General features: G+C 46.8%; 1 protein-coding gene and 1 long non-coding RNA gene across 2 annotated transcripts in view; both read right to left on the reverse strand.

Moving 5' to 3' along the window:
* Positions 1 to 1,250: 1,250 nt before the first annotated feature.
* Positions 1,251 to 2,955, reverse strand: LOC144139133 (uncharacterized). Its single transcript, XR_013316066.1, has 3 exons — positions 2,882 to 2,955; positions 2,322 to 2,408; positions 1,251 to 1,661 (listed from the first exon to the last, which is right to left on the reverse strand). It is a non-coding gene; the product is annotated as an uncharacterized LOC144139133 (long non-coding RNA).
* A 3,617-nt stretch (positions 2,956 to 6,572) lies between these two features.
* Positions 6,573 to 27,953, reverse strand: part of LOC144138011 (fatty acid synthase-like) — a 46,830-nt gene continuing 25,449 nt past the window's right edge. The window contains exons 15-24 of the mRNA XM_077670047.1: positions 26,507 to 27,731; positions 22,546 to 22,700; positions 21,985 to 22,194; positions 18,344 to 18,673; positions 16,972 to 17,091; positions 16,047 to 16,402; positions 14,033 to 14,386; positions 12,481 to 12,724; positions 10,637 to 10,873; positions 6,573 to 9,593 (exon numbers count right to left, since the gene is read on the reverse strand). Coding sequence (XP_077526173.1) covers positions 9,349 to 9,593; positions 10,637 to 10,873; positions 12,481 to 12,724; positions 14,033 to 14,386; positions 16,047 to 16,402; positions 16,972 to 17,091; positions 18,344 to 18,673; positions 21,985 to 22,194; positions 22,546 to 22,700; positions 26,507 to 27,731 — 3,476 coding nt within the window. The 3' untranslated portion in view covers positions 6,573 to 9,348. The remainder of the gene's footprint in view (positions 9,594 to 10,636; positions 10,874 to 12,480; positions 12,725 to 14,032; positions 14,387 to 16,046; positions 16,403 to 16,971; positions 17,092 to 18,343; positions 18,674 to 21,984; positions 22,195 to 22,545; positions 22,701 to 26,506; positions 27,732 to 27,953) is intronic.

Genomic DNA, 27,953 nt, shown 5'->3' on the forward strand with positions numbered 1-27,953 from the left:
TTTATATACGTATACACGTAAGGGTTACGCAGTTATGGGTTACTTTGCAGCTTTCAGCATGTATACCTTTATATAAGTTACATCTACCGCCGTCCAAGGCCACACAAATTGGAAGGTGTGATGTTGCGCGCCAGGCGCGCTTTCGCCGGCGCCGCTGTGCGACACCCCCAAGGCGCCTTTCCCGCGTTATAAACAAACATTGCGTTAGTGGAAGATATGTGCGATCATGCTGTCCATTGCGCCGTCTAAACTTTTGCGTCGGGTGTCTTTTCTTCGTCTCTTGAATAAACTGCCGGCCACACGGCTGGGGCTAAAAGAGAAATTACTTTTATAATTCCTAAAACAGCAGTGCCAAAAAGCTTGAAAATGTTCTCTTAATATATATGCATTGCATTACCTGTTCGATAATCGTTACCCAGGTTGTCACCCAAAAATCTTCGTGAGTATTGGCAACGCTTAAGTCCTATAAACAGGCATAACTAAATTTGATGTTTGCATCAGCTTTGTGCCGTTTAAGAAACCGGTATCAAACATGCATGATAGGTCTTTTGCTAAATTGAGCTTTAGTTAAACAACATTAGGCTTTAGTGAAACAAAGCTTGAGTGGAAAGATGCACTTGATAGCATACTTCAAAAGGACGCCAAAGTTATGATAACATAGCCTTAAGCCAAAAATTCTTGTCTGACAACCTAGGCCATGATTATCAAAAGAGAATTGCAGTACATGCACACATATTTGCGCATTTAACAGGAGCACATTTCCAGAAGTTTCGCATCGGTAGTTTTGAACATTCACATTTATTATTACGAAACACCTGTGGGCTATTTATTAAAAAGCAAAGCTGCTAACCACTATCGTTCCTTAACGAGTATTGGACGAGTGCGAATTCCTGGGCGAATTTGTGTTTCCTATATTGCATTAGACTTCCATGTAAAATTCGGTTTATTCATATATCCTTATTAAACCTATTTAATAAATGTTGCGTGAACAGCTTCACAAACATGGCCAAATATAGAAATTCTTTACCTCAATATTTGGACGGATGTATGCAAAGCATTCCGAATTGTTTGGATACTGCCATTGAACAATTTCAGACGAATTCGAGTTTGAGCTACATTTATAAGATGGTTCTCAGGGGTGCACTTTCCCAGTACAGTGTTGTTGTCATGGTTCCCCACAGAAAAAACGCAGAATGTGGGAAAGTAGAAAGAACATCTATTACAAATTCACTCTTTCATACAAAGCAGTGTTTATGGCTATGTTCCCTACATTCTCCGTTTCACTCAGTCTAATATTACACTTGGAATTCACTCGCCTTTACGAATCCATCTTTACACTTCCCTCTTAGGTTCCTCTTTACAGTTCCACCTGAGTTGTGATTCCCACGCCAAGTTATCGTTTTTTATGCAGCACTAACAAGTTTCTAGGCCGATTGCAATCTGTCTTTTGGACAAACTTTAAATGGTATCTATAATTTCCTGCACGAAAAAAGGCGCTTGGAAAAATTCAGAGATAAGCTTCGCAATTTGCGTAGTACACAAGCAGGCACAAAATCAGGGCACGCTGAAGATTTCCCGCGGTCATTTTGTTCCCTGCTGCCGCAGATGGGGGTATATATGTGAGGGACCGTCACTTGGATTTCCCCACCTTGAAGAGCCATCTACAGAAAATTTCAGAAAAAGAACAAAATCCAGTGCAACCGTAAGCCCCTCACACCAAACCACAGGCATGTGAAGTACGAAAAATATATTGCACGAAAATGAAGACGGAGACCAGAGAATGAAATGAAAGGCCACACCAGAGGAGTGATTTACGGCCTTTCCTAATAATTTCACATCATTTCAGTAATCGTTACACAGAACAATTTGGCCGCATTGTTCAGAACAACGCGAAGCCACTATAGTCATACCGGCCAACCTTCCCGAATTTTAATCGTGCCGTGTTCCAGTTTATCTCGCGAAATGTTTCTGCATGCTCACCCAGAACAGGCAGAAACTTTGGGCTACGAGATAAACTGACATACATTTGCAAAAGAGAAAACAAAAACGTTTCCGCGCCTTCATGTGGAATCACTAGTACACGCAACAGAGCGAACGTCGCACTAAACCCAGGAAACGTGCTTTCATGATGCTGACGCCACCTGCGTCACATTTTTGGCTGTACTTAAACATCCTCCTCCCCCCCCCCCCCCCCCCTTGTACTGGCAGTTTCATTTTGAACAAGGATCCCACGTGGAAGCCGAAACGTTTTTCATTTAAGTAAAGTGTTCTTATCGGTGGTTTCTTCCTCGGCTATCAGTAAAAAGGAATCGCCAAATTACATTTTTTCTTCGTCCAGATGTGTTGTGGGAGAGGGTACATCTAGAACTTGCACCGATCTTCAAGTGGCATTCCCAGGAGGTCTGTACCTGTAATGACTCGAAGGGTTATTTGGGTTAAAATGTAATAGGCTTTAGAGCTGGCTAGTTGGTATACATTCATAATGAAAGAACACTTCAAACTTGACAAGACGAAAAAAAGAACACAGCACAAGCACTCACTAACAACTGGAGATTTCTTACAAAGCTATTTTAGAAAAAAGAGTTGTTCTTGTTGGCTCTGCAAAACCACGCATCTTATAGAATAGCTAGAGTTGCTGAAAAACTACAAAGCTCCATGCTGAGGAAATCGTTATGTGAATTCATAACGTTCGTGTAGTAACGAACTGATAGAAAGAGTCACTAAACATGAGGCAAAATAAGATACGAAATATAACATCATAACACTTGAAGAAAGGCCTCGCATTTTTACAAGTGAATAATACTTTTGTCTGTGCAGGCCCGGGTGCCATCTTTACAAAGAATATTTGAATGAATGTGTTTTAGTTATTGCATTTTCATACCGTTGTTTCCGCTGAAATCAGACATAATTTCAACTTGTGTCATACGCAGGGGAGTCCTGGTTGTCAGCTCAAGGAACACTGCCTGCAATAAAAAACAGTAGTGCTGATAAGTCATAGCATAGGTAGCCAGATGCAACCACACTTTTTGAACAGCCAGGATCCGATGGGGGTGCAGAACCCATTTTTACACCTGCACCTGTCTCTGTGTAATTCGTCACAATTTCTGTATCATCAAAAAACAACAATCAAGCAGCCTGCATGCTGGCTCATACATACCACCATTCTGTAAAGTCGCTTTACCGCACTACACTAGGATCACGCGAGACAATCATTTGCCCTGCAATACCACGCGAATAAATAAACGACTGATTTGTGCGAATGGGAATAATAAACCACTTAACATGGTGGAAATGGCCCGCTGTCTCAAAATGTCTAACACCAAATTTACCCACTCAAGGAAAAGAATGAAAAAAATGAGGAGTGTTGTACATACGAAAACGTTTTATTGTGCCGTAAGGCAAACTTTCACAAAAACGAGGCTTGTGCTGGACAAAAGTGAGTTTAGAAATTTCGGGCAGCATTAAGTGGACTACTTTTCTGTAGCACACACCTTGTGTTTATCCGGATATATTACTACAAGACCAATAAACTAGACCCCATTCTGAATATATGCAGCGAGAAAAATTAACATTTCCCGACGGCTGAAACAAAATGATAATACCCAGAGAATAGCGCGATAATATGACTTTAATGGGAAAAAAATCAATTATTCAAACAGAGCTACCTGACAATTACATGGGCCAATAATTCGTCAAGTGCGCCCGATGCAGCGAACAGCGTAAACAAAACGCTCAACACATGACGAAGGCGCGCAAACAGAGCAGAAAGCAGGTCACGGGCGCCGTTATCTGTGCTTTCCCGATCGTCCGCTCTAGTCTGACGCAACGAACGCAAGCCTGTGAGTTCATTCAATTGCCGTCGCGGACAACAGAAAACGTCCAGCGAAGCAACCTGTCAGGTAACGAAAATCCCTCTATATGCTGCAATTTCAAATTTAAAAGTCCCCAGCGAAAAGATACATCCAATGAAAGCACGGAAACCGTTAAGGGAATATACTCACCGAGTTCGCTTTCACTGGCGCCGGGGCATTGGTTCAACATGCGAACTTGATGCTGGTCGTAGAAGAACGGGCCGTGAAGCGCTGCCAGTCACAAATGGGCTCGCCGCAGCCTCCGCGACTCACGCCGACAAATGAGTCTTGTAACAGCAATCCTCGCTTCATCGTATCACAGCGGTTAAAAGGCTCGAGTGGCGCGAAAACGCGGCCACCGGGCCTGCCGCCATTTCTCTATATCCCGTCATGCAACGGAGAAATCAACGGCCGCCGGGAGAGAAGGCGCGACGAGCATCTCTTAGAGGTTACAGGGCGTTTTATAGGTTACAACGTAGAGGTTACATGTCAGATTTTGTTGATGTAACCTATAAATCATTATTGTAACCTATAAATCGCTTTTAACCTCACGCTTGTAACCCTTAGAACGAACTGGGATAAAGAAAACATCAAAATGAATCCATTGTAACCTTTATTTTATAGGTTACTTCCGTTTAGAAGTTACATTATGGGTTACCAGGATTAGAGTGTAGCCATTGCCCACAACACGGTCGCCCGTTTCGGGAGTCCTAGTGCGCGTTGGCGACAGTTTTGCTTTTCTTTTTTTATTGTCTCAACCGTATCTGACGCGGCTACCAGACGTGCAAGATGTGAAACGTCACCATCCGTTCCTTTTATTTCGTTAGGTTTATTTGCTGTTCGTTTATAATCGCTGTGTGTTAGAAAGCGCATCAGACAAAGGAAAGGTTTGTTTGCTGGGCGAGGAGGGCTTTCGCGGCTGTGGCTGCTTGCTGAGGCTTCCTAAGCTAGGGAAAATTGCACTTACATTTCGAATTGGCCGCCACAGTCATTGAAACACGTCACCAGCCGACGTTGCGTTCGCTCAAGACTTTTAGCGCTCCTTCAGCGCCGAGTTTCGTTTTTGAGCGGAAAACAACGGCAGGTTTCCTGACGCTACAGGGCTTTAAACTCCGACTTTTTCGTTGTTTTAAAAACTGATATGAAATCGCCTTCTCTGGGGCCACAAAATCACCATTGACAACAACCACCAAACTCCGCGAATTAAGAAGTTTATTAGTAGAGTTTAATTACCCACCTAACTAATGTGCACACCCTTGATACTATCTGGCGTCCGCCGCAGCTAGCAATCTCCTTCTGAAGAGGGTTTCTTTTTTTCTCGAAGAGCCTATTTTTAAGAGTTTTTGAAAGTGTTCGCTGAAACACCCTGGATCTCTTCGTGTTTTGATCCTTCGCGTTTCTGTAGCGTTTTTAGATGTTTTCAAGTATGTACACACTCATCGAAACGACAATACTATTGGGCTATCTCTTTTAGCGTTCTGTGCATTCCAGAGCAATCAACGGATTCATTAAGCGTAGTCTGAACGACGCGTACTTGGTTTCTTTCAGTTTTTTTATTGTATTATCGATAGGCCCGCAGCAGTCCGTGACTACACAGCTACCGTATGTGTGGTATTTACAACTTTGCTTTAAGAAAAGAAGCAATATAGATTTAAAATCCGTAAACACGATGGCGCAGCGCTTGTGCCAGAGCACACAGAAGCCGTTGCCGTTCGCGGCCGAAGTTTAAGGTAACTTACTTCGAAAAATAAAACCCCATTGAAGGCAGGTGATTAATAAAATAACCGAACTATTCGTCGCTAACTACTACGAAAAAAAAACGCAGTTAATCAGCGCGCAGACACCAAAAGCAGCGAGCGTTTGCACGCCAAGAGCTGGCCAATACGCCGCACGCGCGGCGGCTGGATGACCTTCGTGCGGAGGTGGCGCCTGTAGCGGCGCGCGCGGTCCCTATATGAACCGAGAGCCGAAGTTTCGTGACCAGTAAAGCATTGAAGGACTCTGGCTCTGCTTAGAAAATTGGTTCTTCAAACTCTGCACACACTGCGAAATCCAGGTGACGTTTGTTCTGTTTGTTTCAGTTTGAAAAGAAGAGAGAAAATACCATCGTGTTTAGCTGTGGCTGGAGTGCCCTCGTTTTCTGGCCCGCTCTCTTCCACTAAGCTAGCTAGCTGGACCCAGACGTTTCTTTTATTGATGTGAAGGTTTTCTAAGTGCAATCGTCCTTTTATCATATCTTTTAACGGCGCGGTAGTGAATTAGCACTCCTTTTTTTGTTTTCACTTTACCTGAAATATCAACAAGAAAACTTTCTGTTGCCAACAATTTAGAATTTGCAGCACAGTACAGCCGGGCCTCAGAAACTGCCCTGGCCGGATCGGACCGGCACGGCCCAAACAAATTTTGCTTCAAGCCCGAGCCCGGACCGGGCCCGAGAAAATGCGTGCTACCCGGCCCGAGCCCAGCCCGCGGGCCAAGCCGGGCTCGGGCTTTTGGGCCGGCCCGGGCCCGTGCACTGCATTAGTGTGGACATCTATCCTCATGCGCAGTAGGATGAGTAAAGTACGGGAATTTCCCTTCCACAGTGTTACTAGTCGGGTAGAGCCTGTGGCTCGCTTCGTATCTGCTGGCACTGTGAAAATACCAGTGAAAACCTGGTGGCGCTATTCCGATTTCGAGCCAGCGCACACGCTGAGAAACAAACCAATAAGACAAGCAGAATATGTTAAAACTGGGGAATGTTTATTGCGAACAATAAAAAAAGTCAAGCCTCTCCACTCTATGAAGGTGGCGATCAAACGATATGCGGCCTTCCCATTATTACGACAGAAGATGCGCGAAATTTAAAACTGAGAACGACAATCTGCCTTGACGACGGGACCACCGCCCTGTGGAGCCGGAGGAAAGGACACACAAGCGGTTGGAACGCCAACAAATAGAGGGCGGTGCGATAGTAGACATGACCGACGCTGGCCTCGCAGCGGCAAATGTTTCGGGAACCTTTATTATCTAGCTGAAACTCAACTGATCTCGAAAATCGTGCCTATTCATAACTGATCTACTGAAAATGCATATATTCTAGTAATGAGATGTATAAGCTTTTGTGTAAAATCAAACGATTCTGCATCAAATTTGGGACCAGAGCTTTTACACCCGCAGTACAAAAGTGCTCGGAACCATAAACAGCTTTGCTGTGAAAGACATTGGATGAATCGTAGCATGAATTGTAATAAACAAATGCATACTCACACAAACTAATGGCAATACAAAATGGGTGATATGTGCACGGAAGGCGAAGATCGACCCATGTGTTTGTGCTGTCATGACCGCCTTCATCGCTTCGCCAACCATGGCTCGTGTCCTTCGTCCTGTCGTCATGTCACAATATATATATTGCCTGCATGCTCCACGCTCTCCTGGACGTTCTCGTGCTCATTCAACGTGCCGGCGATTAGGCTGTTTTCTTTTTTTGTATTAAGTAGGGTGAAGCGTGCGAAGGATTTCTTCCTCTTTCAGACGAAGCACGAATTAGTCCTCCATAATGTAAGAGCGTAACAACAAAAACAAAGAAAAGCTGGAACAAAGACGATGCTATGGAACTGCCTGGTTTGTGGGAGTCTACCCGGTTACTTCAAGCCATAAATTCATCAACTTTTCATGTGGAGCTCAGGAGCTCGCGGATGACATCATTGTGGGACAACTGGAATGCACGGGCCGTCCTTGCGCAACCGCCTGTACGCTATCGGATTGCAAGTCTCACACTGATCAGCGCAAAAAAAAAAAAAAAAAGACAGCCAATTTCGCCCTGCGACGCTAATTGGCCAGTGCAGCTGAGCAGCATACATTTTTTTTTTGCTCTTTGGTTACTGCAGGTTCATGCGCACGACTACTTCTGTATTGTTGGTTGGCTCGATCTCTCTAACACGAACCACGCGAATCATTCTCTCTGTGGTTCTGAAATTTCACGTTCATATCTCCCCCAACAGGGGCACTACAGTCGCAATGAACCGGGTAAATCTTACTGTCGTGAACCTCTCAACCCCGCCCATGGACATACCTGCACGCTAGAGACATTACTGAGATGACGTCTTCATCCTCATCCAAGTCCTGGACATACGTGCGTTCACACATGCTGTCCTTTGCGTATACCGCGCGCGTGAGAGAGCGAAAACTTTATTTGTGAGAAAGTGGCTTGAGGAGAGTTGGTAGTAGCCGTAGGCTTGTGCCTTCCGGCGACTTATATTCCGCCTCTGGACCAGGAGGGCATGTAGGTGTGGGTCGGGGCTGCGACCCGAGGCCTCCCACATCTTCTCAAAGCGGATTTCGGAGACAGGGTCCTGGACGCATGCCCAAATGATGTGGGCCAGGTTGGCATGGGTGCCGCATAAGGGTCAAGCCTAGGTTGGGTAAAGGCTGGGGTCAAGGGCGCAGCCAAGGGGTAATTCAGTGTCAGAATATCCCTCCCCCGAAATTTTCGAAGTGGTGCATCCCCCCTCCTTGCGGCATTTTTTCTTCCCACGCTTTTTACACACTTCATCTAAAAATTCCCGCTTCCCCCACTTGACCTAGCATCTTCCTGATGCAATAAAGGTTATCTCCTCCTCCTCATTTAAAAATTTAAATGTAAGAACGAGAACAAGACGAGAAAACGAAAGTAAGATATAGTTTGGGCGCATACATTATTAGAATTCTTTTTACGCATGGGGTATAACACCCCCCGAGAGGGAATAAAACGATTTTGATGCCAACTGGAGTTCCTAGGCGTCGGTCAGAAGCCCCTGGTCTTGGCAGCGTTTTCGGCCAGTTGGACTGCCCAGTGTCGATACTGCTGGCTACGTCACTGGCGGGGGTGGATATGGGTCATGGTGGCCGGGTAGGGGAATATTCCCGTGTGGAGTTTACGCCAGATGTGAGATTGTTGGATTTATCCACTTGAGGATAGATCCGGCGGGAGGAGAAGTAATGGGTGGTGATATCGTCAAATCCGATCATGTGATACAGCGCAGACGGGGCTTTGCAGTAAAGGATACTGCGAGGGCGCTCTCTCGCGAGTCCCCGCGCTTGCCATGTACGATCTCAGTGTAACCATCGACTTGAAACAGTGCATCTATCCACGTTTCCGAGTCACAACACGGGTATTTCTCTACAACGGCATAGAGTGTCAAAGGTACACTATGAAGCTGTCAAAATATGATGACAGATGATACGCAACCCTGAAAAATGACGTGTTTTCACCATGCAGCGATAACGCCCATCCATCACCTTGACGCGCCGTACGCTGCAGCTGTCGAAACCCTGGTGATGAACGACGATGCACAGCTAAAAACAATTAACTGGGAGTTTGTGCTCACGTACACGAAAATACCATGTAACCATAGCCACATACCGCTTAGCCGTAAACACAAACAAGAAAACGCCCGCCAGCCTGCAGGAATCATCGCATTAAGTTCATAGCAAGCAAAGCTACGGACATATGAGAAAGGCGGTCGTGGTTGAATCACGCAAACCGATGTGAGACCACAGTGCTCTCGGCTGCGGCCTCGTCTCGAGACGACGTAGCCTGTGCGGTGGTTTCGCTGATCTCTCGAAGCCGATTGACGGTGAGCTGCCGGACCTCTTGCATGGACAGGACGCGGTCGTGGTCCCTCTCCACGACCTCTTTGACCTTGACACTCATGAGCGAGTCCATGCCCAGCTCGCCGAGGCTCATGTCCGGCTTCAGGCGTGACGGGTCTTTCACACCTGCATGGTTGAATGATCATGATTCGGTACGGTCGAAATGCGGATCGAAACCATCGACATCACGGCGCAATAATCTTACACAATGGCGAAAACCTGTCGTGGGACTGGCCCACTTGCGAGCTACTCCAATGGAAGTACACTTAACCACCAGGAAAATTTATTGTTTGTTCCAAACAATGCCTTCTCCGTCCTTACCTAGTTATCTATTTTTTTCTCGTTCCCGCTAACGGCAACAGGCTTCCTCTATTATCAGACCTTTTTTTTTGCGGGATGATGCGTACGTCCTTGGGCATTTCTTTTTACCAAGGAACACTCAAATGTAGCAGGCTTTTAGGATTGTCCGCTGACTCTTCAGGACCGGTAAAGGGCGCGGTGGCCTCACCGGATACTCTACATAACACACGACCAGCTTGCTACACTTCTTCGTCTCACCTTGAACCGAATGTTTTAGAATAACATTTCTTTTCTGATCCACGCACCTAGGTAGTAAATATATTAATGCGGAATCTTTCAATTAGGCTAGGACCAGGCGCCCAATGATGTTCATATTGACTCTCCCTGCAGGGAGTGTATTCCACGGGATAGCAACCTAAATTACTGGAACTTCATATAAACTTTATGGTTAGACTCAAAGTTATCCACAAGAAAATCGAAAAACGGTGAATGAGGTGAGCCTTTACCAAACTTCAATAAAACACGGAGAATGGTGAACCAAGATTTGTAACTTCCGATTTTCTTCATTCTTAACGTCAAGTAACTCGACCAGGATCATACCACTGTGCTGTACTTTGAGGTGACCTCTTGAGTATAACATTTCATTCAACAGCTTGATCAGAAATTATTAGGTATTGCCAGAAGAGGGGGAACTGACTGTCATAGAAGAGTGTGTCGACCACCAACTCGTTGCGACCATACAATCAACCACTGAACCAAATTGTTCTGGTAAAATCATGCCTTAGCATCGCTTATGTTTTCATTTGCGAGAAGGAACTGCTGTGGTTATAATGTTTTATGAAGCGTGCAGCGATGGAGTCGGAACTCACCGAGAATGCTCATGATGGATAGGACAAGGTCGTGCTTGTCCTTTCTTTCGGCTTTCGAGGTCAGGTCCGCCTTGACGAAGCTTGACACGACCGGGTGGCTTTGCTTCAAGAACCGGTCGATGACCTCCAAGCAGGATCTCATCTGCTGCGGCGCAGTGCCTCCGACCACGACGTCTGCGCCCATGGTGTCGTGGAGCACGCCGGCGTCACCGATGGCGCCCCACTGGATGGCGAGACCTGTAACGCGAGACGGGAACGGCATCTTGAATTGGCTACGGAGACTATTTTTTAGAAGGTGTTATTAGTTTGTTAGTTTGGTGTCTCAGCGAAGGAAAAATTCCCATTCTTTTTCACGGTTTCTTTGAGGGGTTTGCGCAAGGATACAAATTTGTTTTTGAGCCATGTCTATTCCAAGAAGACCTTGCCGGCGAAACTGTCTGACGCCTTCGCAGCCTTAGCGTGATTAAACCTAACGAGGAATCAAGTTCGGCTATGACGTTGGGCAGTCGGCAGGTATGCGAATGCGCAGGAAATCAGCGTGTCGTTGTGTACGTGCGCTGTGCCGTCGAATCTGGGCGGGGCGCCCCATTAGGACCACGACCAAAGGAGTTTCGATATTGTTTACGACCTGCTGTATTTCTTGGGTGGCACGGCCGCTACAACGTAAGCAAAATTCATTGTGAATCTACCAAAAGGTTTCCGGTTTTGCCTTAAGGGTACTGACCACCGATTTTTGGGGAGTATGTGCTCTCTATCCCAAAGGCAAGGGCATCACTTAAAACACCCTTAACTGAAATGGCTTCCTGATAGGGCCATAGAACCTTTGAAAGCGGAATTTTGTAGATCTACTATCCTTACGTAGGCTGCCAAAGAGCGGCGTCCATGAAGGTGAGCCGTGCAGCGACATGCTTTAAAGTACGTCAGATGAAAAGAGGCATTATTTAAAAACTTGTCTTCTGGTAGGACGATAACAAAACGCAGTTTTTCCAATTCCTTTAACGGTTTTTGAGTCGCGCATTGAAACCGATGGAGCTGTCTGCATAAGGTAGTGTCACGTTTAGACACCACGTGGCGCCACCGGTCAGACTTCAGAAAGTTTTGAGCAAGATTCAATATATTTTCCCAAAATTATTTATAAATTCTCTGCGGTTTCCTCACCATGTGAGACGCTGGCTGTTGTATGAACTTAAGGGAATGCCCTCCACAAAAATTGGTTGGCTGTCCCGTAAAGCCTTCCTGAAAATCACTTCCAGCAAGTACTGGATTTGTGCAATCAGATATGCGTGAAAGGACGACTTTCGGGTGTGTGTGTTTAGTTAATCTAAGCTTGTACAGGGCTTTGTACCGATAGATAGAAGCATTTCACATTAAAAGGTCTGGAGATAGATGTGTTAGTTCGCCGTCAATTTTCATAACAGACAAAGACTATGTTTCTCGGTGCAACTCGTTGCGATCGTAGCGGTTCCTTGATATGTTATGGTGCTGCTGTTTTAATCCTGTATCCTTAGATTGTCGCGTGTACACCGGTATTTAACCCCTGTAAAAAGTGACCTCCATGGTTTTATCTTGGGCGAGATGAACGCACCACGTGAGATGTTGAAAGTATACATTTCTGTTCCTTTTCAATATACAAATAGTTGCGAGTTAGCGCCGTGTCGTTTCTGTTTTCTACTTTTGTCCCTGTTGTGTGAGCGCTTCCACCTTCAAGATGAACAGCTGCCAACTAGCTTTATTGTCCGTTCTACTTTGTACCGGAACCATTCCTTTTATTTTTGCAACACCTATTGTTTAGGAATCCAAAATGCGGTATACGCCCAATAGCAAAAAGTAAAAAAAAATCTCACCCGGCAGTCCATCTGCAACTCGACGCTCGCAGATGCGTTCCATGACGGAGTTTGCGTAGCCGTAATTGGTCTGTCCTATGTTGCCTCTCCCGGAAGCCCAAGACGAGAAGACAACGAAGTGGTCTAGGTCAGTGCACAGATCCCGAGACAGTCCGTCTAGGTTTTGGGTGGTTTGAACCTTGGGCCGGCACACAGTCTCGTACTGTTCAGGCGTTTGGTTTTCGATAAGCGCATCACGAAGCACCTGGGGACAGAATAAAAAGGACACCTGCCGTGGTGGCTCAGTGGCTAAGGCGTTGTGCTGCTGAGCACGAGGACGCGGGCTCGATTCCCGGCTGCGGTGGCCGCTTTTCTGATGGAGGCGAAAAGCAAAAACGCCCTTGTGTACGAGATTTCGGCGCACGTTAAAGATCCCCAGGTGGTCAAAATCAATCCGGACCCCTCCACTACGGCGCGCCTCACCGCCTGCGTTGCGTCGGTGCGTTAAAACCATACAACCAACCAATCAATCAATCAATCAATCAATCAATCAATCAATCAATCAATCAATCAATCAATCAATCAATCAATCAATCAATCAATCAATCAATCAATCAATCAACGAATAAAAAGGACGCGCATCGGACACCAGCAGTTGAATTTTCTGTCGTACTATAGAGCTGTATGTAAAAGTAGTATATTTCTCTGAGCCTGATTGTTGTTAATAATTTGTTAATATTTTGTTGATTATTGTTCATATTAGCTCTGTTATTGTCTTTGTTATATACCTTTGTTATTGTTAATAAGGTTTATAACGAACCTATATAATCAAAATTTGCTGAAACCAATATAAGAAATTGCTATTTCCAAAAGCTGTTTGCCAGCATTCGCGTCCAGATATGCCGCCTAGAATTTACTTCGAAAATGTTACTGACGTCCGAATACAAGGTAATCACATTCAGAATGAGATCTGGAAAGCAAGCCTTTACAGTTCCCACAGCGAAATTCTGGAGGACACTTAAAAACTTTGCTTTTGAACGTGGAGCGCCATGCCGGTATCGGGTCTTCGCATTGCATGAAAAATTTCCCAGCACTGAAAACTTCTTGCTCCCGCTGACACGCCATCGGTTCGGGCAGCGCCTTACAAATCTCGACGGTTTCTGTGGGTTCCGGAATGTGGCTCTACGGGATTTTTGTTCATGGTCAATGCCGATGACTCCAGCTTTTGTACGACACGGGTCCTTTAACGCTACTCGTTGAAACCACAAGTGAGATTCGAAATGTCTGAAAGCATTGTCAAACCAAGGTACCTCTGTCCGCGGGGATTTATACACCACCCCAACACCTTCCCAAAACGATTCCGACACCCCCAAAAAAGATTCCACAACCACGAGTACCCTGCCCAGGGATACATACCCCCCACAACACCCAACACCCCCTCAGGAGGATTTCTATACGCCCCAAAATCTAAATTCTGGATAAACCCCTGCTGGTGCGCATCTACGTCGTACATCTAATAAACTAGAGAGTGGTGAAAGGGCCATTGACTCCCAACAAAAACAGTGGAACTAACCACAGCGAGGTTGAAGATGCCTCCTACTGGTCCGATGGCTGCGGCTTCGTCGATGATCACTCGAGCGCCATCCACCGTCGAGGCGTCCGTTCTACTGACGAGCACCTTCACTCCATCCTGTTGCCACCGGTGCAAGCACAGCCGCTGATATCCCGTCCGCACCCCGGATCGGGCGGTGAGAAGAAGCTTGCGGCATCCGCGGGACACCATCCACTCGGCGAGTTCCAGACCAAACCCACCGAGGCCACCAGCGATGACGTACGACTTGTGGCCGTGGAAGTACGTGCGAGCCACGGCCTCCACGAGGAGAGGCGATGATAGGGCTTCTTCGCACCGATTCTCTTCCGGCCTCACCTGAATTTTAATAGTCAATCATTGAAACTAAAGAACGTCACAACTGGTTGTTGTTTGGATAGCCTATGACAGGAAGACAGTGCTCACTCGTCCTGGGCGGTTCCTCTCTTTGTCCTGCGTTTTTCTGCGCTTTTAGTCACTATGTCTCCATACCAACTTCCCACATGTCGGTGCTCCTAAGGTTCACTCGCTGTTTACACACATGAGTGTTTCCACGAAGGTGTAATTCGTTATAAAATCTGACAGAAAAAAAGTGTGAAAAGTGGCTACTCCCTTTTTTGGAACACCAAGCCATGGTGCTGTCTGTCGCTGTTACAAAATCGGGGGCTTAGGTTAACGATAGTGTGGCGCTTCGAGCTGTTATGACTGGCTGCAACTTTACTTTCTTCCAGCTGGTTTGTGGCACCTATTCACGATGACCACATAGACGACGTACGAGTGTTTTATACTACGTTTTGTTTCAGGTAGGAATGTTTTATTTTACACAAGCCGTAACTGCCTTCTATAGTTCATATCACAAGCTAGCTGCAGCACTGTGGAGGCTACATTGTTGTCCCCCTCAGGGCGCCTACCTCACCACGAAGGAAGCGACAAAAGGCGCCGGGGCCGTGCTGTGCCACTTGCCGAGAGGGGAGAAGGGAGTGTCCTTTCAGGACCCCCTTCACGGCGGATTAGGCGCCCTCAGTGGGCGCACTATTGATAACAATGTAGCCTCCACAGTGCTGCAGCTAGCTTGTGATATGAACTATAGATATCAGTTTACGATTGCGTGCGTTTAAAAGTTTTGGTCGATCAAGATGTCATTTTAAGTGCATGGAATCAACAACTGAAAATTTTCGGGGTAACCTTGAAGGAAAATAAATGCTTCACAGAACAAGCGCATTAAGGCGAATCTTGCATCTAGAAAGCCTCTTCAGTATTAAAAATTTCTCTGCCTCCCGGCCTCTCTCTCGGTCTCTGTTTCTTCGCATGTGCCCAAAATGTCTTCTAGAGGGTCAAGCAGCAATATAGGACTGACGTTGCGCTACTGAATCTCGGTGTCCCTCAAGATGTTTCCCAAAAAGTATATGCACGTGTGCAAAGTATATACAAAGTATACACATATATTCATGCACTGAAACATAAAAGGCTACAGGACCTGCCAGAACTAATACCACGGAGGTTGAAGTTCTACCGCAACGGGGATTCGATGTATAAACCCTTTAAAATCGCTGGAAAGATTGCCCTTTTAAAAAAATAACCCTTGTTCGTATCACGCAAGCAGACTCGCAGACTAAGCATTATGCGTCCAGTGCCCTGCCATTTGATATACTACTGCTGTAGCCATCGTTTTCTATGGTATATATATATATATATATATATATATATATATATATATATATATATATATATATGAAAAGAAAACTTCGCAAAAGGCAGAAACCACGATTGTTGCCAACGTTTCAGAAATGCCGGCAGTCTACAACGCCAATGAAGGCATGGGGGAATGGTTACGATTTTTTTACTACGGTTAGTGAGGTTGACTTTTTAAAATTTACTTAAGAAAGAAAGGAAGACAAATACGCGCCCAGAGTGGTGACCGAACCCACGCCTTCCGATTTGATTTCGGATGCCTTACCGATTCGGCCGAATTGGTAAGGTGAAATTCATGGCCCCTCACCTCGAGCACCACTTTGCCCACTTGTTTTCCAGACACCATGAAACAGAAGGCCTCCTCGGCTTTTTCCCGAGTGAACCTAGTGACGTCCAGTTGGCGGACGAGACCGGATGCGATGCCCTCGCGGACGAGTTGCGCCACGCGTTGCTTGTCAGCTACGGCGGACATGTTGTGGCCGAAGAGTGAGTCGAGCTTGATGCCACTGAAGTTGGCGTTCTTGAGTAGTACCGACGTCCCGAGAGGAGACTCGCTGGATACGCCGAAGTTTCCGATCTCCAAGAAGCGGCCGTGCATCGCCAGGCAGCGAACGCTGGCTTGGAACATCTCTTCGGCCAGAGAGTTCAGCACGAGGTCTACGCCTGTCGCGCAACAGAGGAAGAGCGACAACTGTAAGTTGGTATGCGAAGTGCCAGAGGCGGCCCTCGACATCCCACAGCGGTAGCCGCAAAGCAGCGCTGGTGTTCGTTTCTTCTCCTCGTGTCTGTGTTGTTTTGGAACGTATACATGAGATGTCCTTATTCAAACTCCAAACATTGCGTGTTTTGATTGCGTGACCTGAAACGGCTGGATACCTAACAAGCGACACATAACTGGGAAGGCTCAATCGGGTTGTTTGCGAGGCGGAGAAAAAAACAAATGTCAGAACACCTTGCGCCAAAGTAAAATAACATTCTGGCTGGCTTTTTAGTTCTTGGACTAATGGTTCCAAAATACGGAGGCTTTGACAAGGACCGTAGAAACAGAACGCGCTACGCGCGTCGTTCTTGTTTGTTTGCGCTTTCACTTTGTTCGTAATGTTTGTGAAGTTTTCGAGACACTTTGTAGAAGTAGTAGATGAGAAGACAGGATTTTCGCTACAGGCGCTTGCTGTCTCAGTTGTTAACAAAAGCAAATAAATAGAAGCAACAATGATAAGACGATTGCTCACCTTTCCCGTTAGTTTCACGCAGAATGTGCTCTTCGAATGAAAGGTCCCGGGAGTTCGCGAAGTGGCGATCCTGGAGCTGCGGGAAGCATCGCTTGAGAAACTTCTGCTCCTCTCTAGAACCTTTAGGACAAAAAAAAACAAAAACAAAAGAAAAACAAGTTCAAAACCTAACAACAGACGCCGGCGCGTTGTCTCCGGGCAATATTCTCTCAAAAGTTTCAGCGTCTCTCCTGGCCATTGTAAAGCGGGTGTCGTCCTGATGGCAGTGCGGTTCCTCTGACCCACTGCTGCCTTCACCTCGCCAAGCGCGAGATCCGTACAACTCTGGGAATACTTTTCGGAACGGGGTTCCAAAACGGATGTGGTGTTTGGTAGTAAAAATATTCCCCGCACTTTATATGAAAAGTAACTCTGGCATCCTCTTATTGCAGAGAAGAAACAAAATAGATGGAGTCCATTTGCTAAACAATGTCAGCGTTTTCGGGCATTTAGTTTTTGAAGACGATACTCTTCTTGGGCTAATTAAACCCTGAAATTTTGGTCTGTCTGTCTGTCTGTCTGTTTGTCTGTCTGTCTGTCTGTCTGTCTGTCTGTCTGTCTGTCTGTCTGTCTGTCTGTCTGTCTGTCTGTCTGTCTGTGACTCGATTGAGCCACCCGGCCAGAGTGAAACGAAGTCTGCGCAATTGTCATATACTCACAGCCAAATCTAAACGTCTAAGTCCGGTTTATATGTTCATACTTTTCAACATTGTTGAACAAGAACAAGACAATACAAAAAAGATATTTACAGTGTTCCTTTATAAAAAAATCAGAGATGCTTGATCTTTGCGAAATGAAATACTACATCCACTGCAGAAAAAAAAATCGCACTGTCGCCTGCTGTCGCCCGCGTCACTTTAGCTTCTCGCGGCATTTTAAGAAATCGAGCCGGGACAGTTACGAAAGGTACCACAAGATAGGTTCTATGTTCTGCTTGGAACGCACGTGGACTAGGGCAACGCGGTTCTATAAACGTTGAAGTAGGGCGCCTCGATTCACGTGCGTCTCCTCAGCACGGCAGCAGGCACCCGACTTAGAAGCGTGAAACGCGGTAAATTTGAATTGACTTGAGCACACCTTTAGCCTCTTTACCTTGAGAAGAGCGCGACGTGAGAGGAACAACATGAGAGATGACCGGGAAAGCGAAGGGAGGCATTTACTCGGCAAATATCGACAAAGGCTATCGTCTTTTGTCGACATTTACAACGAAAGGAGCAGATACGCGGCCAATCTTTTTTTCTGTTGCAGCCATAAGTTGCGCTAAGTGAGCGCGGAGATCAGGCAAACGGCGTGTAAAACGGCCGTGGCTTTACAAGAAGTAAGCAGTGCTCACCGACTGTGGTGAAGACTGTACAGCTCATTGAGAGGGCGATGGAAATGGCGGCTTGTCCGACGTCCCCGCTGCCCGAGTGGACGAGCAGCGTTTCTCCCGGCCGCATGTTGCCTCGCACAATGAGCGCGTAATAGGCGGTCGAGTAGGCTACGGGGACCGTCGAGGCCTCCTCCAGGCTCCAGGAGTCGGGAACCTCCCACAGAAATTCAGGGTCGGCGGCCACAGCCGTCGCCATGCCCTGAGCGGCCACCATACCCATTACTCGGCGTCCCAGGGGGTCGCGGCCCGAGAACTCCACGCCGAGGAGGCCGTTAGACAGAGGAAGGTCTCCTGCACCGTTTGTTGCATTGCGCTGGTTATAACACAAGACGTACCAAAAAAGGACTATACACTTGACGTAAAAACTTCGCGCTGACAACTATTTATTAAAATTGAATGGCAATATGCATATACAAGAAAGCAAACAAATTACAATAAAAAAAAACTCGCACATCAGGGGTATGCAGGAAGAGACGTTTCCGTACACACGAATAGTGATGACAACAATGGCCAGCCATAATGACGAGTCAATGTTATAACAGCAGAGCTGTTTGAGATTTCAGTTCCGCCGTCGAGCGTTACCAGAAAACCCAGCACCGCCGAGGGCACGTGGGGTGCACGTCGAGAGGAATACGCGCTGTCGTTCACGTTTGCACGTGGCCTTGCGCCACGTGAGCAGCTCGCAGAAAATACAAAGAAAGAATACCGAGTGCACGTGAACGTGCTCCTCGTGGCCTCGGGACCTAGGTTCTGGGGACAATAAAGTTTGTTCTCTGTCTCGTGAGGAGCTCCCGGAGTCGGCCAGCTCGACCTTAGAGAACACTCTGCCTAGTGTTCGTGGCGTGATCACTTGCGTGCTGTGCTCCTCCCCAGTTCACGTGCGTTCGCGACTGAAGTGGGGAGCACAGACGCCGAGTTCGCAAAGCCGGTTGTGGCGGGTTCTAGCGCGCGCAGTCCACTCAGGGGGCGATGGAAAAGCCTGCGGACAAAATGATCCGGGCCTGCCAGTCATGGAGAACTTTCAGCAGCAAGTTCGGAAATCCACGTAAGGTGCAACAGCCTGGTCTCCGACGAAGGGAGAGGGACCGCCAGCTCAGCACTGTTTCTACATCTTTGCACCACTCGTGCAAGCTGTGCCAATTTTTTTGTAATGGGGTGTTATCATTCTGGCGTGGCTGACAAGTAAAAAATCTCAGAGTTTTGCGTTGATATAAATTTTAGCATTTTACGTCCCTTAATACTTCCGTACTGTATGTTTGGTGTTGCATATATTCGTGCCGTGACCAAACAAGTGCCGAAAACTTCTGTCTTGCACCCTTGACTGTCTTTGTTGATTTCTGTGTGTTTTTTCTTCGCTGATAAAGCTTCGAAGCCATATTTCTGGCATCGTCTGGTGAGCGTAAGCACAAAAAAAATGCTCATATGGGTACCACAAGGGCATATCCTTAAAAACGTTTCTGCGGGGTTGTGCTTCATCTTTGGTAAGGTTTGATTCCGACGTCTTGCAGCCGCCTGCTGGAAAACATCGGCACATCGATCACAAATCGTTTGGAATGCTGCATGTACGGCTATGCCATTATTAAAGGAGTACTGACACTACATTTCTCGCTTTCAGTTTTTATGCTGTAAAGAATACCTATTGGCCCAGTAATAACGAAAATCGAACGGAAAGCCGTCAGCCGCCAACATATAATTAATTATAGCACGTTTATTGCAACCAGTTTCAAATTCGGTCGTCGAGCGGGAAAATGGCCGTTCGAAGGCCATCCTGCAAGCGGGCCAGTCTTACGTCACGGTCTGACCCGTCACGTCAGGGACGTTCGCCGCATCGTCTGCTACGTGCACATGGTCCGCACTCGCCCGCGCAGTCGGCATGTCGTCTGAATCGTTAGACTCGGATGAGTCGCTGCCACCAGACAGACCGACAGACAGAACAACTTTATTTGGCCAGGCGATTAGGCCGGCGATGTCTTAGCCGTCGTCCGTTTTTTAATATCACTGCGGCTCGAACCGGCGCAGACCGTGATAGCAACAGCTTGTCGCCACTCTTCTAATCAATCTGATCGCGTAAAAGAAGTTCCACATGTGAGAAAATAGATGGTAGTGAGGTGAAAAATTGCGCTAGGGGTTGTTATCAGCGCTGAATTTAGAAGCGGCGTTCAGATATTTGCCGCGATGGTAACCCTACGCTGACCGGAAGCGGAGGTTCGGCGCTCCGACCCGGCACTGCCGGAACCGCGGTGCGGCGAGCGGCCGAAAGATGACCCCACCTGCGCGCTAGAATCAAAACAGGCCACGGCAGATGTCTTGGTCACCGATCGCTGAAACGGCAATTATCGCCAAAATAAAGCTACATATGCGAAAAAGGGGATGATAGTGTGGTGAAAAGTCGTGTAAGGGATGGTAATTCGCAGTTGTACAGATACCAGCGATCAAATATTCGCCACGATACTAAGCCCAACACCCAACACCCAAGCTGACCCGAGCAACGCCGAGCCAGCTGGCTTGGGTGACAGTTCTTGCGGCCGCCGCCGCGCACGAACTCAGTCCACGTTTAGCACTGCATGTCGTCGCGTGGAAAATAATGCATCTTGGCGTCGTCGTCGATTTGCTCGGACAGGCTTCCACAAGCAGTACTTCGCATTCCGCGAGCTTGCCATAGCACAACTTGGGCGAGCTCGGCGACGCGCACCACCGCGTCGCCGCGGAGCGAGTCGACATCGCGCACCGCGCAGTTTTCGGCACCAGTGCAAGGGAACACCATGCGCTGGCCACGAACTGAAGAGCAAAGACGTCGAACATGCAAAGTGCGCAAAGTTTACAAGCATTGCTCACACAGGTACACCCACGTCTCCTGCCCAAACGAATACCACTGACAGCAGCAGCGCAGGATATCGTTTCCGGCCCCGAAAACGCGTCTATATGACGTCACCCTGAACCGGCCAGACATGCCGGCCGATGTTGCGTCACGCCGAAAGCGATTTCGCTAGTCCAGCCGATTTGTGGAAGCTCACGGCCAGGACAATCAAAACCGATTTTAGATGTGATTCCGGCCTCGGATCGCTGCAAAAATTTCTGTGAGGCATCTGTACAAACTACTGAAGCCAATTATATCATTTTTTAGGCGTCAAAATTTGGTGTCAGTACTCCTTTAAGCGCTGCATTTTACTTTCGTTGTCCTTGATATACTGGCCTTTTTAACTATATTTTTTATGTATTTTGAGATACTTCCTAGTAGCGCGGTAGCATGGGCCTCAAGGGCGGGACTTTTTTGTGCTGTTTAATCCTAAATAGTTGGTTGAATAAAAAACCGCTTTCGTCAACTCGGCCCCGCCTCGATTTAGCTACCCACGCTTTAATACATCGTTGGTGGTTTACGGACTTCAGTATTTTTTAAATGTAGGCATTTTCTGTTCCACAGCGGACGCAAGAAAAACACTGATTTCGCTTCTATTGTAAGAAATTAGGTTATCGTGAAGTCCATCTGAAAGCTCTTGGGGAAGATAATCCTGAAGCGGCCACAGAGCAGTTTTGGCCAGGAACTCACGAGTAAACGTTTTTCCAGCATTTAAGAAAGTTTTTTTCTGGAACACTATACTCACGGGGCAAAGCATACTGAGGAGGTTTTTCTGTTGCAAGCATGACGTCGCGGAAGTTCAGAGCAGCGTAGTATACTGTGCAGAGGACCTCTTTAGCTCCACAGGAAGGTGGATTGTAGGCCAGCGGGGATTCGTACCACTGCAAGCTCGACAGGTCACCGTGTGTGCGTTGGTTGAGGAAGGCGAACTGTGTGGCCGTCTTGTGGTCGCCACCTGAAGGGAATAAGGTAAAACTACTGATGAAATCAACGTCCATAGAGGCCCGAAAAATTAACTTTCACGTGTGAGTGATTACGCCCTCGATTTAAAGATTTGCGTTAGTATTGTATATCAGAATCTATAAATATATGATTAAGGGACCAAGCTCTGCACAATGCAAGGCCTTTCACCACGTACAGGCGGCCGCAAAATAAATCCGACCAAGTGAGCGGCGCACAAACTACTGCCGCTACACCTTCCCGCCTAGCGCCTGCTGTTGAGATATCTGAACGCGCAAGTGTATCCTTCGCGAGTCAATGCGAGTCCATTCGCTGTGATCCACCATGAACGAAAATGAGTACTCACGTAATCCATCCGTGTCATGCCTGTAGGAGCCCCACTTTCCGTGACGGTAGATGTTCATCACGAGGTCTTGCTTCAGCAGCTCCATGTATAACGGGTTGCTGGGGCTGAAGGCTGCAACCGGAGTCTTTTCCTTCATACTCGCGTCGACGATGCACCTGCAACAACAAAGCAGCGAAAAAATGAAACATAAAATGTTTTTGAAATAAATAAAAAGGCATCCACCTGACCCCTGTCAAGGGGCGAACAAGGCTGTATTTGTGAGTGCTTTGCTGTGGGGAAATCGGCATAAGAGATCGTCCCCTCTACTCAATGCAAAGGAAAGCTTGAACACGCGAGAGGGACAATATGAATACATAATGGATGATTGCAAGGCTATAAATGGACAATGGTTACCGTGGTCTACAGGACAGAAGAGAACTGGGAGTGGGATTTCTAGTCAATAAAAGCATAGCTGGCAACATAGACGAATACTATAGCATTAACGAACGGGCAGCAGGTCTTGTAATTAGGCTCGATAAGAGGTACAAGCTCAAGGTGGTACAGGGCTACGCGCCCACATCCAGCTACGACGACCAAGTAGTGGAACGCTTCTATGAAGATTTGGAATCGGCAATGGCTAAAGTAAAAACACAGTATACCGTAGTTATGGGGGACTTCAATGCTAAAGTAGGCAAGAATCAGGCTGGAGACAAGGCAGTTGGGCATTTTAAGGCATTTTAAGACAAGGCATTTTAACAGTACCAGTAAGAAGGAGGTAACAGTAAGCCGGAAAGCGGAACAATTCAGGATCGCGCTGGAGAATTAATATTTACCTCTAACAGAGGTAGCAGAGTTTACGACCCAGGAAGCCAGCGACAACCTTACACGCATCATCACGGAGTGTGCAATAGAAGTCGGGGGCACTATGGCTAGACAGGATACTGGTAAACTTTCACAGGAGACGAAAGATCTAATCAGGAAACGGCAAACCATGAGAATCTCTACCGCAGCTGACAGAATAGAACTAGCCGAGCTCTCGAAGTTAATCAATAAGCGTAAGACAGCTGACATACGAAAGTATAATATGCAGTGGATCGAATACGCTGTAAAGAACGGAGGTAGCCTGAAAGCAGTGAAGAGACGTCTTGGCGTGGGGAAAAATCAGATGTATGCACTTAAGGATAAGCAAGGCAATGTCATCACAAATAGGGATAAAATAGTCACAGTGGCCGAGGAGTTCGATAGGGATCTGTACAGTAGCCGGGACATACAGGATAATGCCGAACGAGACAGCAGTTCAGAGGAGATAGACATCCCACCAGTAACGACCGAAGAAGTAAGAAAGGCTTTGAAAGAAATGAAAGGGGGCAAAGCACCTGGTGAGGATCAGATAACAGCAGACCTCTTGAAGGATGGCGGAGAAATTGTACTTGAAAAACTGGCAAACCTGTATACGCAATGCCTAATGACCGCAATGGTACCGGAATCGTGGAAGAACGCGAACATCATCCTAATCCATAAGAAAGGCGACATGAAGGACTTGAAAAATTACAGGCCGATCAGCTTACTGTCAGTCGTCTACAAGGTATTTACCAAGGCAATCGCTAACCGAATCTCTGCAACCTTAGATTTCAGTCAACCTAAAGAACAAGCAGGGTTCCGTAAAGGTTATTCAACAATGGACCATATTCACACGATCAATCAAGTGATAGAGAAGTGCGCTGAGTATACTGAACCCCTATATATAGCCTTCATAGATTATGAGAAAGCAATAGACTCGGTCGAAACCCTAACAGTCATTCAGGCATTACGGAACCAAGGGGTAGATGAGCATTATGTAAGAATACTAGAGGATATCTACAGTGGGTCTACAGCTACCATCATCCTCTATAGGGAGAGCAGTAAAATACCTATATGGAAGGGTGTCAAGACAAGGAGACACAATCTCTCCAATGTTATTCACAGCATGCTTACAAGAAGTATTCAGAACGTTGGATTGGGAACAGGTGGGAGTAAGGGTTAATAGAGAATACCTCAGTAACCTCACATTTGCTGATGACGTTGCCTTGCTAAGTAACTCGGGGGACGAATTGCAAAGCATGCTTTCCGCACTGGGCGAACAGAGTAGAACCGTGGGCCTGAAAATTAATATGCAGAAAACTAAAGTAATGATCAATAACCTCGGGACAGCACAGCAGTTTGAGATAGGTGGCGAGGCAGTGGAAGTGGTAAGCGAATATATCTACTTAGGCCAAGTTGTGACCCCAGATCCCAACCATGAGGCAGAGATAATTAGAAGGATCAGAATGGGGTGGGGTGCATATGGCAGACATTCTCAGATAATGAATAGCAGCCTACTATTGTCGCTGAAGAAGAAAGTGTATGACAGCTGCATCTTACCGGTACTCACCTACGGGGCAGAAACTTGGAGGCTCACTAAGAGGGTTCAACTTAAATTGAGAACGACTCAGCGGGCAATGGAGCGGAAAATGATAGGTGTAACATTAAGGGACAAGAAGAGAGCAGAGTGGGTCAGAGAGCAAACTGGTGTTAAAGACATATTAGCAGAAATTAAGAAGAAGAAATGGACGTGGGTAGGGCATGTAATGCGAAGGCAAGATAACCGCTGGTCATTAAGGGTAACAGAGTGGATCCCTAGAGAAGGCAAGCGTTGCAGGGGGCGGCAGAAAGTTAGATGGGCAGATGAGATCAAGAAGTTTGCGGGGATAAATTGGTCACAGTTGGCACAGGACCGAGGTAATTGGAGAATAATGGGAGAGGCATTTGCCCTGCAGTGGGCGTAGATAGGCTCGTGATGAAGATGATGATGATGATGAAATGGACAATAAATGGGTTGCTAGTAAACACTTTAACCTCATTGCACCTGGGATAACAAAATGTGGGGAAAGCTGTGAGGTAACCCCACAAATCAGGAAGGTGGCTGTCACGTGTAATTGAGAAATCAGTTTGGCTTAAATGGTTGATATGACTCAAAAACTACTCAAAGGACGCCGCGCAGCGGGCACCTTTGCGAAGTGTTCACGGCACTCCTGCGACCAACTACGCACTGTCCGCAGTGGTAGCATCGACGAACGCCTTCCGTGCGCCCCGGTCGCTGCCAGGATGATTAAAGTGACTTAGCGTGTTTTTTTTTGTGTGAACTCGACCGTGCTGTGTCACTGTTCTCATCCTGAGAGAGGACAATAGACTTTAATCCTGCTGAATATAAAGAAAGCTAAAGCTGGCTATACCAGTAAAATGGACACAGGAGAGAACAAACAAGAAAAACGTAGAAAATCGCTGCAGAAATCTCCGATTGTATCAATCAATGTATGAGTAAATTTTGTTGGGCGTAGCAATTGAGGACATCTGCAAATCGTATGACCAGCTTCATCACTGCGAGAACTTTTATATCTTCAAACAAAAAACATATGGCTCATGGCAATGTATAGCTAAAAGTAAACTAGAATTTCACTGGTATAGGGAAGTAGAAAGAGGAAAACGTCCCAGCAGAGTGGGCTGACCCTCACAAACCTTGTTTTCTTAAACCAGACAAAAACACCCTGACTGAACTCCAAAGAATAACACACTGGGAGGTAAGAACAAATATATAATAGTACGAGAATGACGAACAAGAAAGAAATACGCAACTGTCTGAAAAGTTCTTGCGTTAACGCTTAGAGCAGTGTACTGAAAAGACAATGTATGTCCCACAAATTTGTACACACAAAGTTTAGCTTCCTGAATTCCAAAACAAGATTATTTTTCGTCGAGAATTTTTGAAGCATGCAACTAAGTGAAGTTAAACGTGGTTTTTCTGTTTCTCGTATGAAAGGTGCCACCATTTTTAATCACCACGGGCGCTTCAAAGCAGGGTTGCACTTTTTCAAATGATTGAGGAAAATTCTGGTTGAGGCATCACTGGTACTCTGCATTAAGCTGTTCTTTGGAGAGGAAATCGGTACTGCAATCAGAAGCATACCTGACACGTCTTCCAACAGCCTCATGTCGCAGACAGTTGGTGAGACCCACGACGCCACTGATGTGAACATCGTCAGCGAGAAGCCAAATGTTTTTTCCGAACGGCCTGCTTTCGTACTCGAAGGCCTTCCGCTTGAGTGACTCGACCCAGTCGAACTGAGCGCTGTTCACTCTGATCACCTGTTGCTTCGTTGCGTCGACGACGTCTAAACACTTGCGGAACAACAACAGCATTGAGACACTGTTGGACTTGAGTCCGACCAGAGAGAAGCCGTGAGTTTGGAATGCCGACTCTGCTGCCTCACGGCTATAAACTCGGAGTGGCAGCTCGCCTATGGTCGACAGGACCACTTCGGGCGGAGTAAGGCTGGTACGCGCTGCAAGAAGTATAAACGCCTGTTTCTTGCACTTCGATGACAACGTTTCCGCAAGGATGTCGAGGCTAAACGAAGACTCAGTTTTTCCACAAGTGACTATCAAGTCGCACTCAGACATTTCCACTCCGGAGAAAGCGTTCGAATCCCAGCTGACTACCTTAGCACTTTCAGGAAGTTCCTTCTGCAAGAGGCTGTCAGAAGAGGGCTGCGCCACTGTGTACTCAATCTTGAGCATGGCATTCGAAAGAGACAATAAGCGAGTTATCCAAGGAGCCAGCAGCGTGTTACCTCCTTCAAAATCGAGCTCCAGGACTCGGATCTTCTTTATGCTGGTGTTCTCTACAACTACGTCTAGCAGATGCTTCAAGGGATCTTCCTCGAAGAGGGCAGTGTTAAGTAAGTCCCTGTCAAGGTCGGCTTTGTGGGCTACAATAGCTGATTTCACAGAGTCTAACACTGATGAAGTTGAACGTGGGGCCTGATTTTGGATGGACGTGAGGACCCGGAGGAGTCCGTTGTTTTTGGCAGGGCTCTCAATGTAACGTTCGAGCACCTGCTCGGATGCTTCGGAGAAGCCATTCATGACGTCCGAAATTTGGGACTTGTTCTTGCCGCATGACTCCAGCACGTAGCGGGCGACGCGGCTGCACACCTGGACGTATTCCTGCACCTTGGCTTCCCGCTTTTGTGCGGTACGTTGGTTGTCGATGTAGGGAACAAATTGGCACCTTTCGAGGACAGGAGTTTGTTGCACGGGTAGTCGTGGCGCAATGGCGCACTCGACGCCTCGCATTGTGACGCCTCCGGCGCGCAGTCTTCCGAGGCAGCTTTCGTAGCTGATATTGACACCTGGAAAAGTTGAACACAGAAAAAAGATAATAGATGGAATTGAGCGGTACGTCGTTATTCTAACGCACGCCTCAATGGGAAACATTTTTGTGCCCACCTTTGTGTGTTGAGTAGGTCACAATTAAGAAGAATGCTGAAAGTACGTTTATTTTTAAATGAAAGAAAGTGGAGAAAATCATGCTCCCCGGGGACCCGAGCCCACGACCTTCGAAATACCGGTCA

Source organism: Haemaphysalis longicornis, unplaced genomic scaffold, assembly GCF_048455015.1.
Source record: "Haemaphysalis longicornis isolate Haplotype H1 unplaced genomic scaffold, Haemaphysalis longicornis Haplotype H1 scaffold_5, whole genome shotgun sequence".
Classification (NCBI taxonomy): domain Eukaryota; kingdom Metazoa; phylum Arthropoda; class Arachnida; order Ixodida; family Ixodidae; genus Haemaphysalis; species Haemaphysalis longicornis.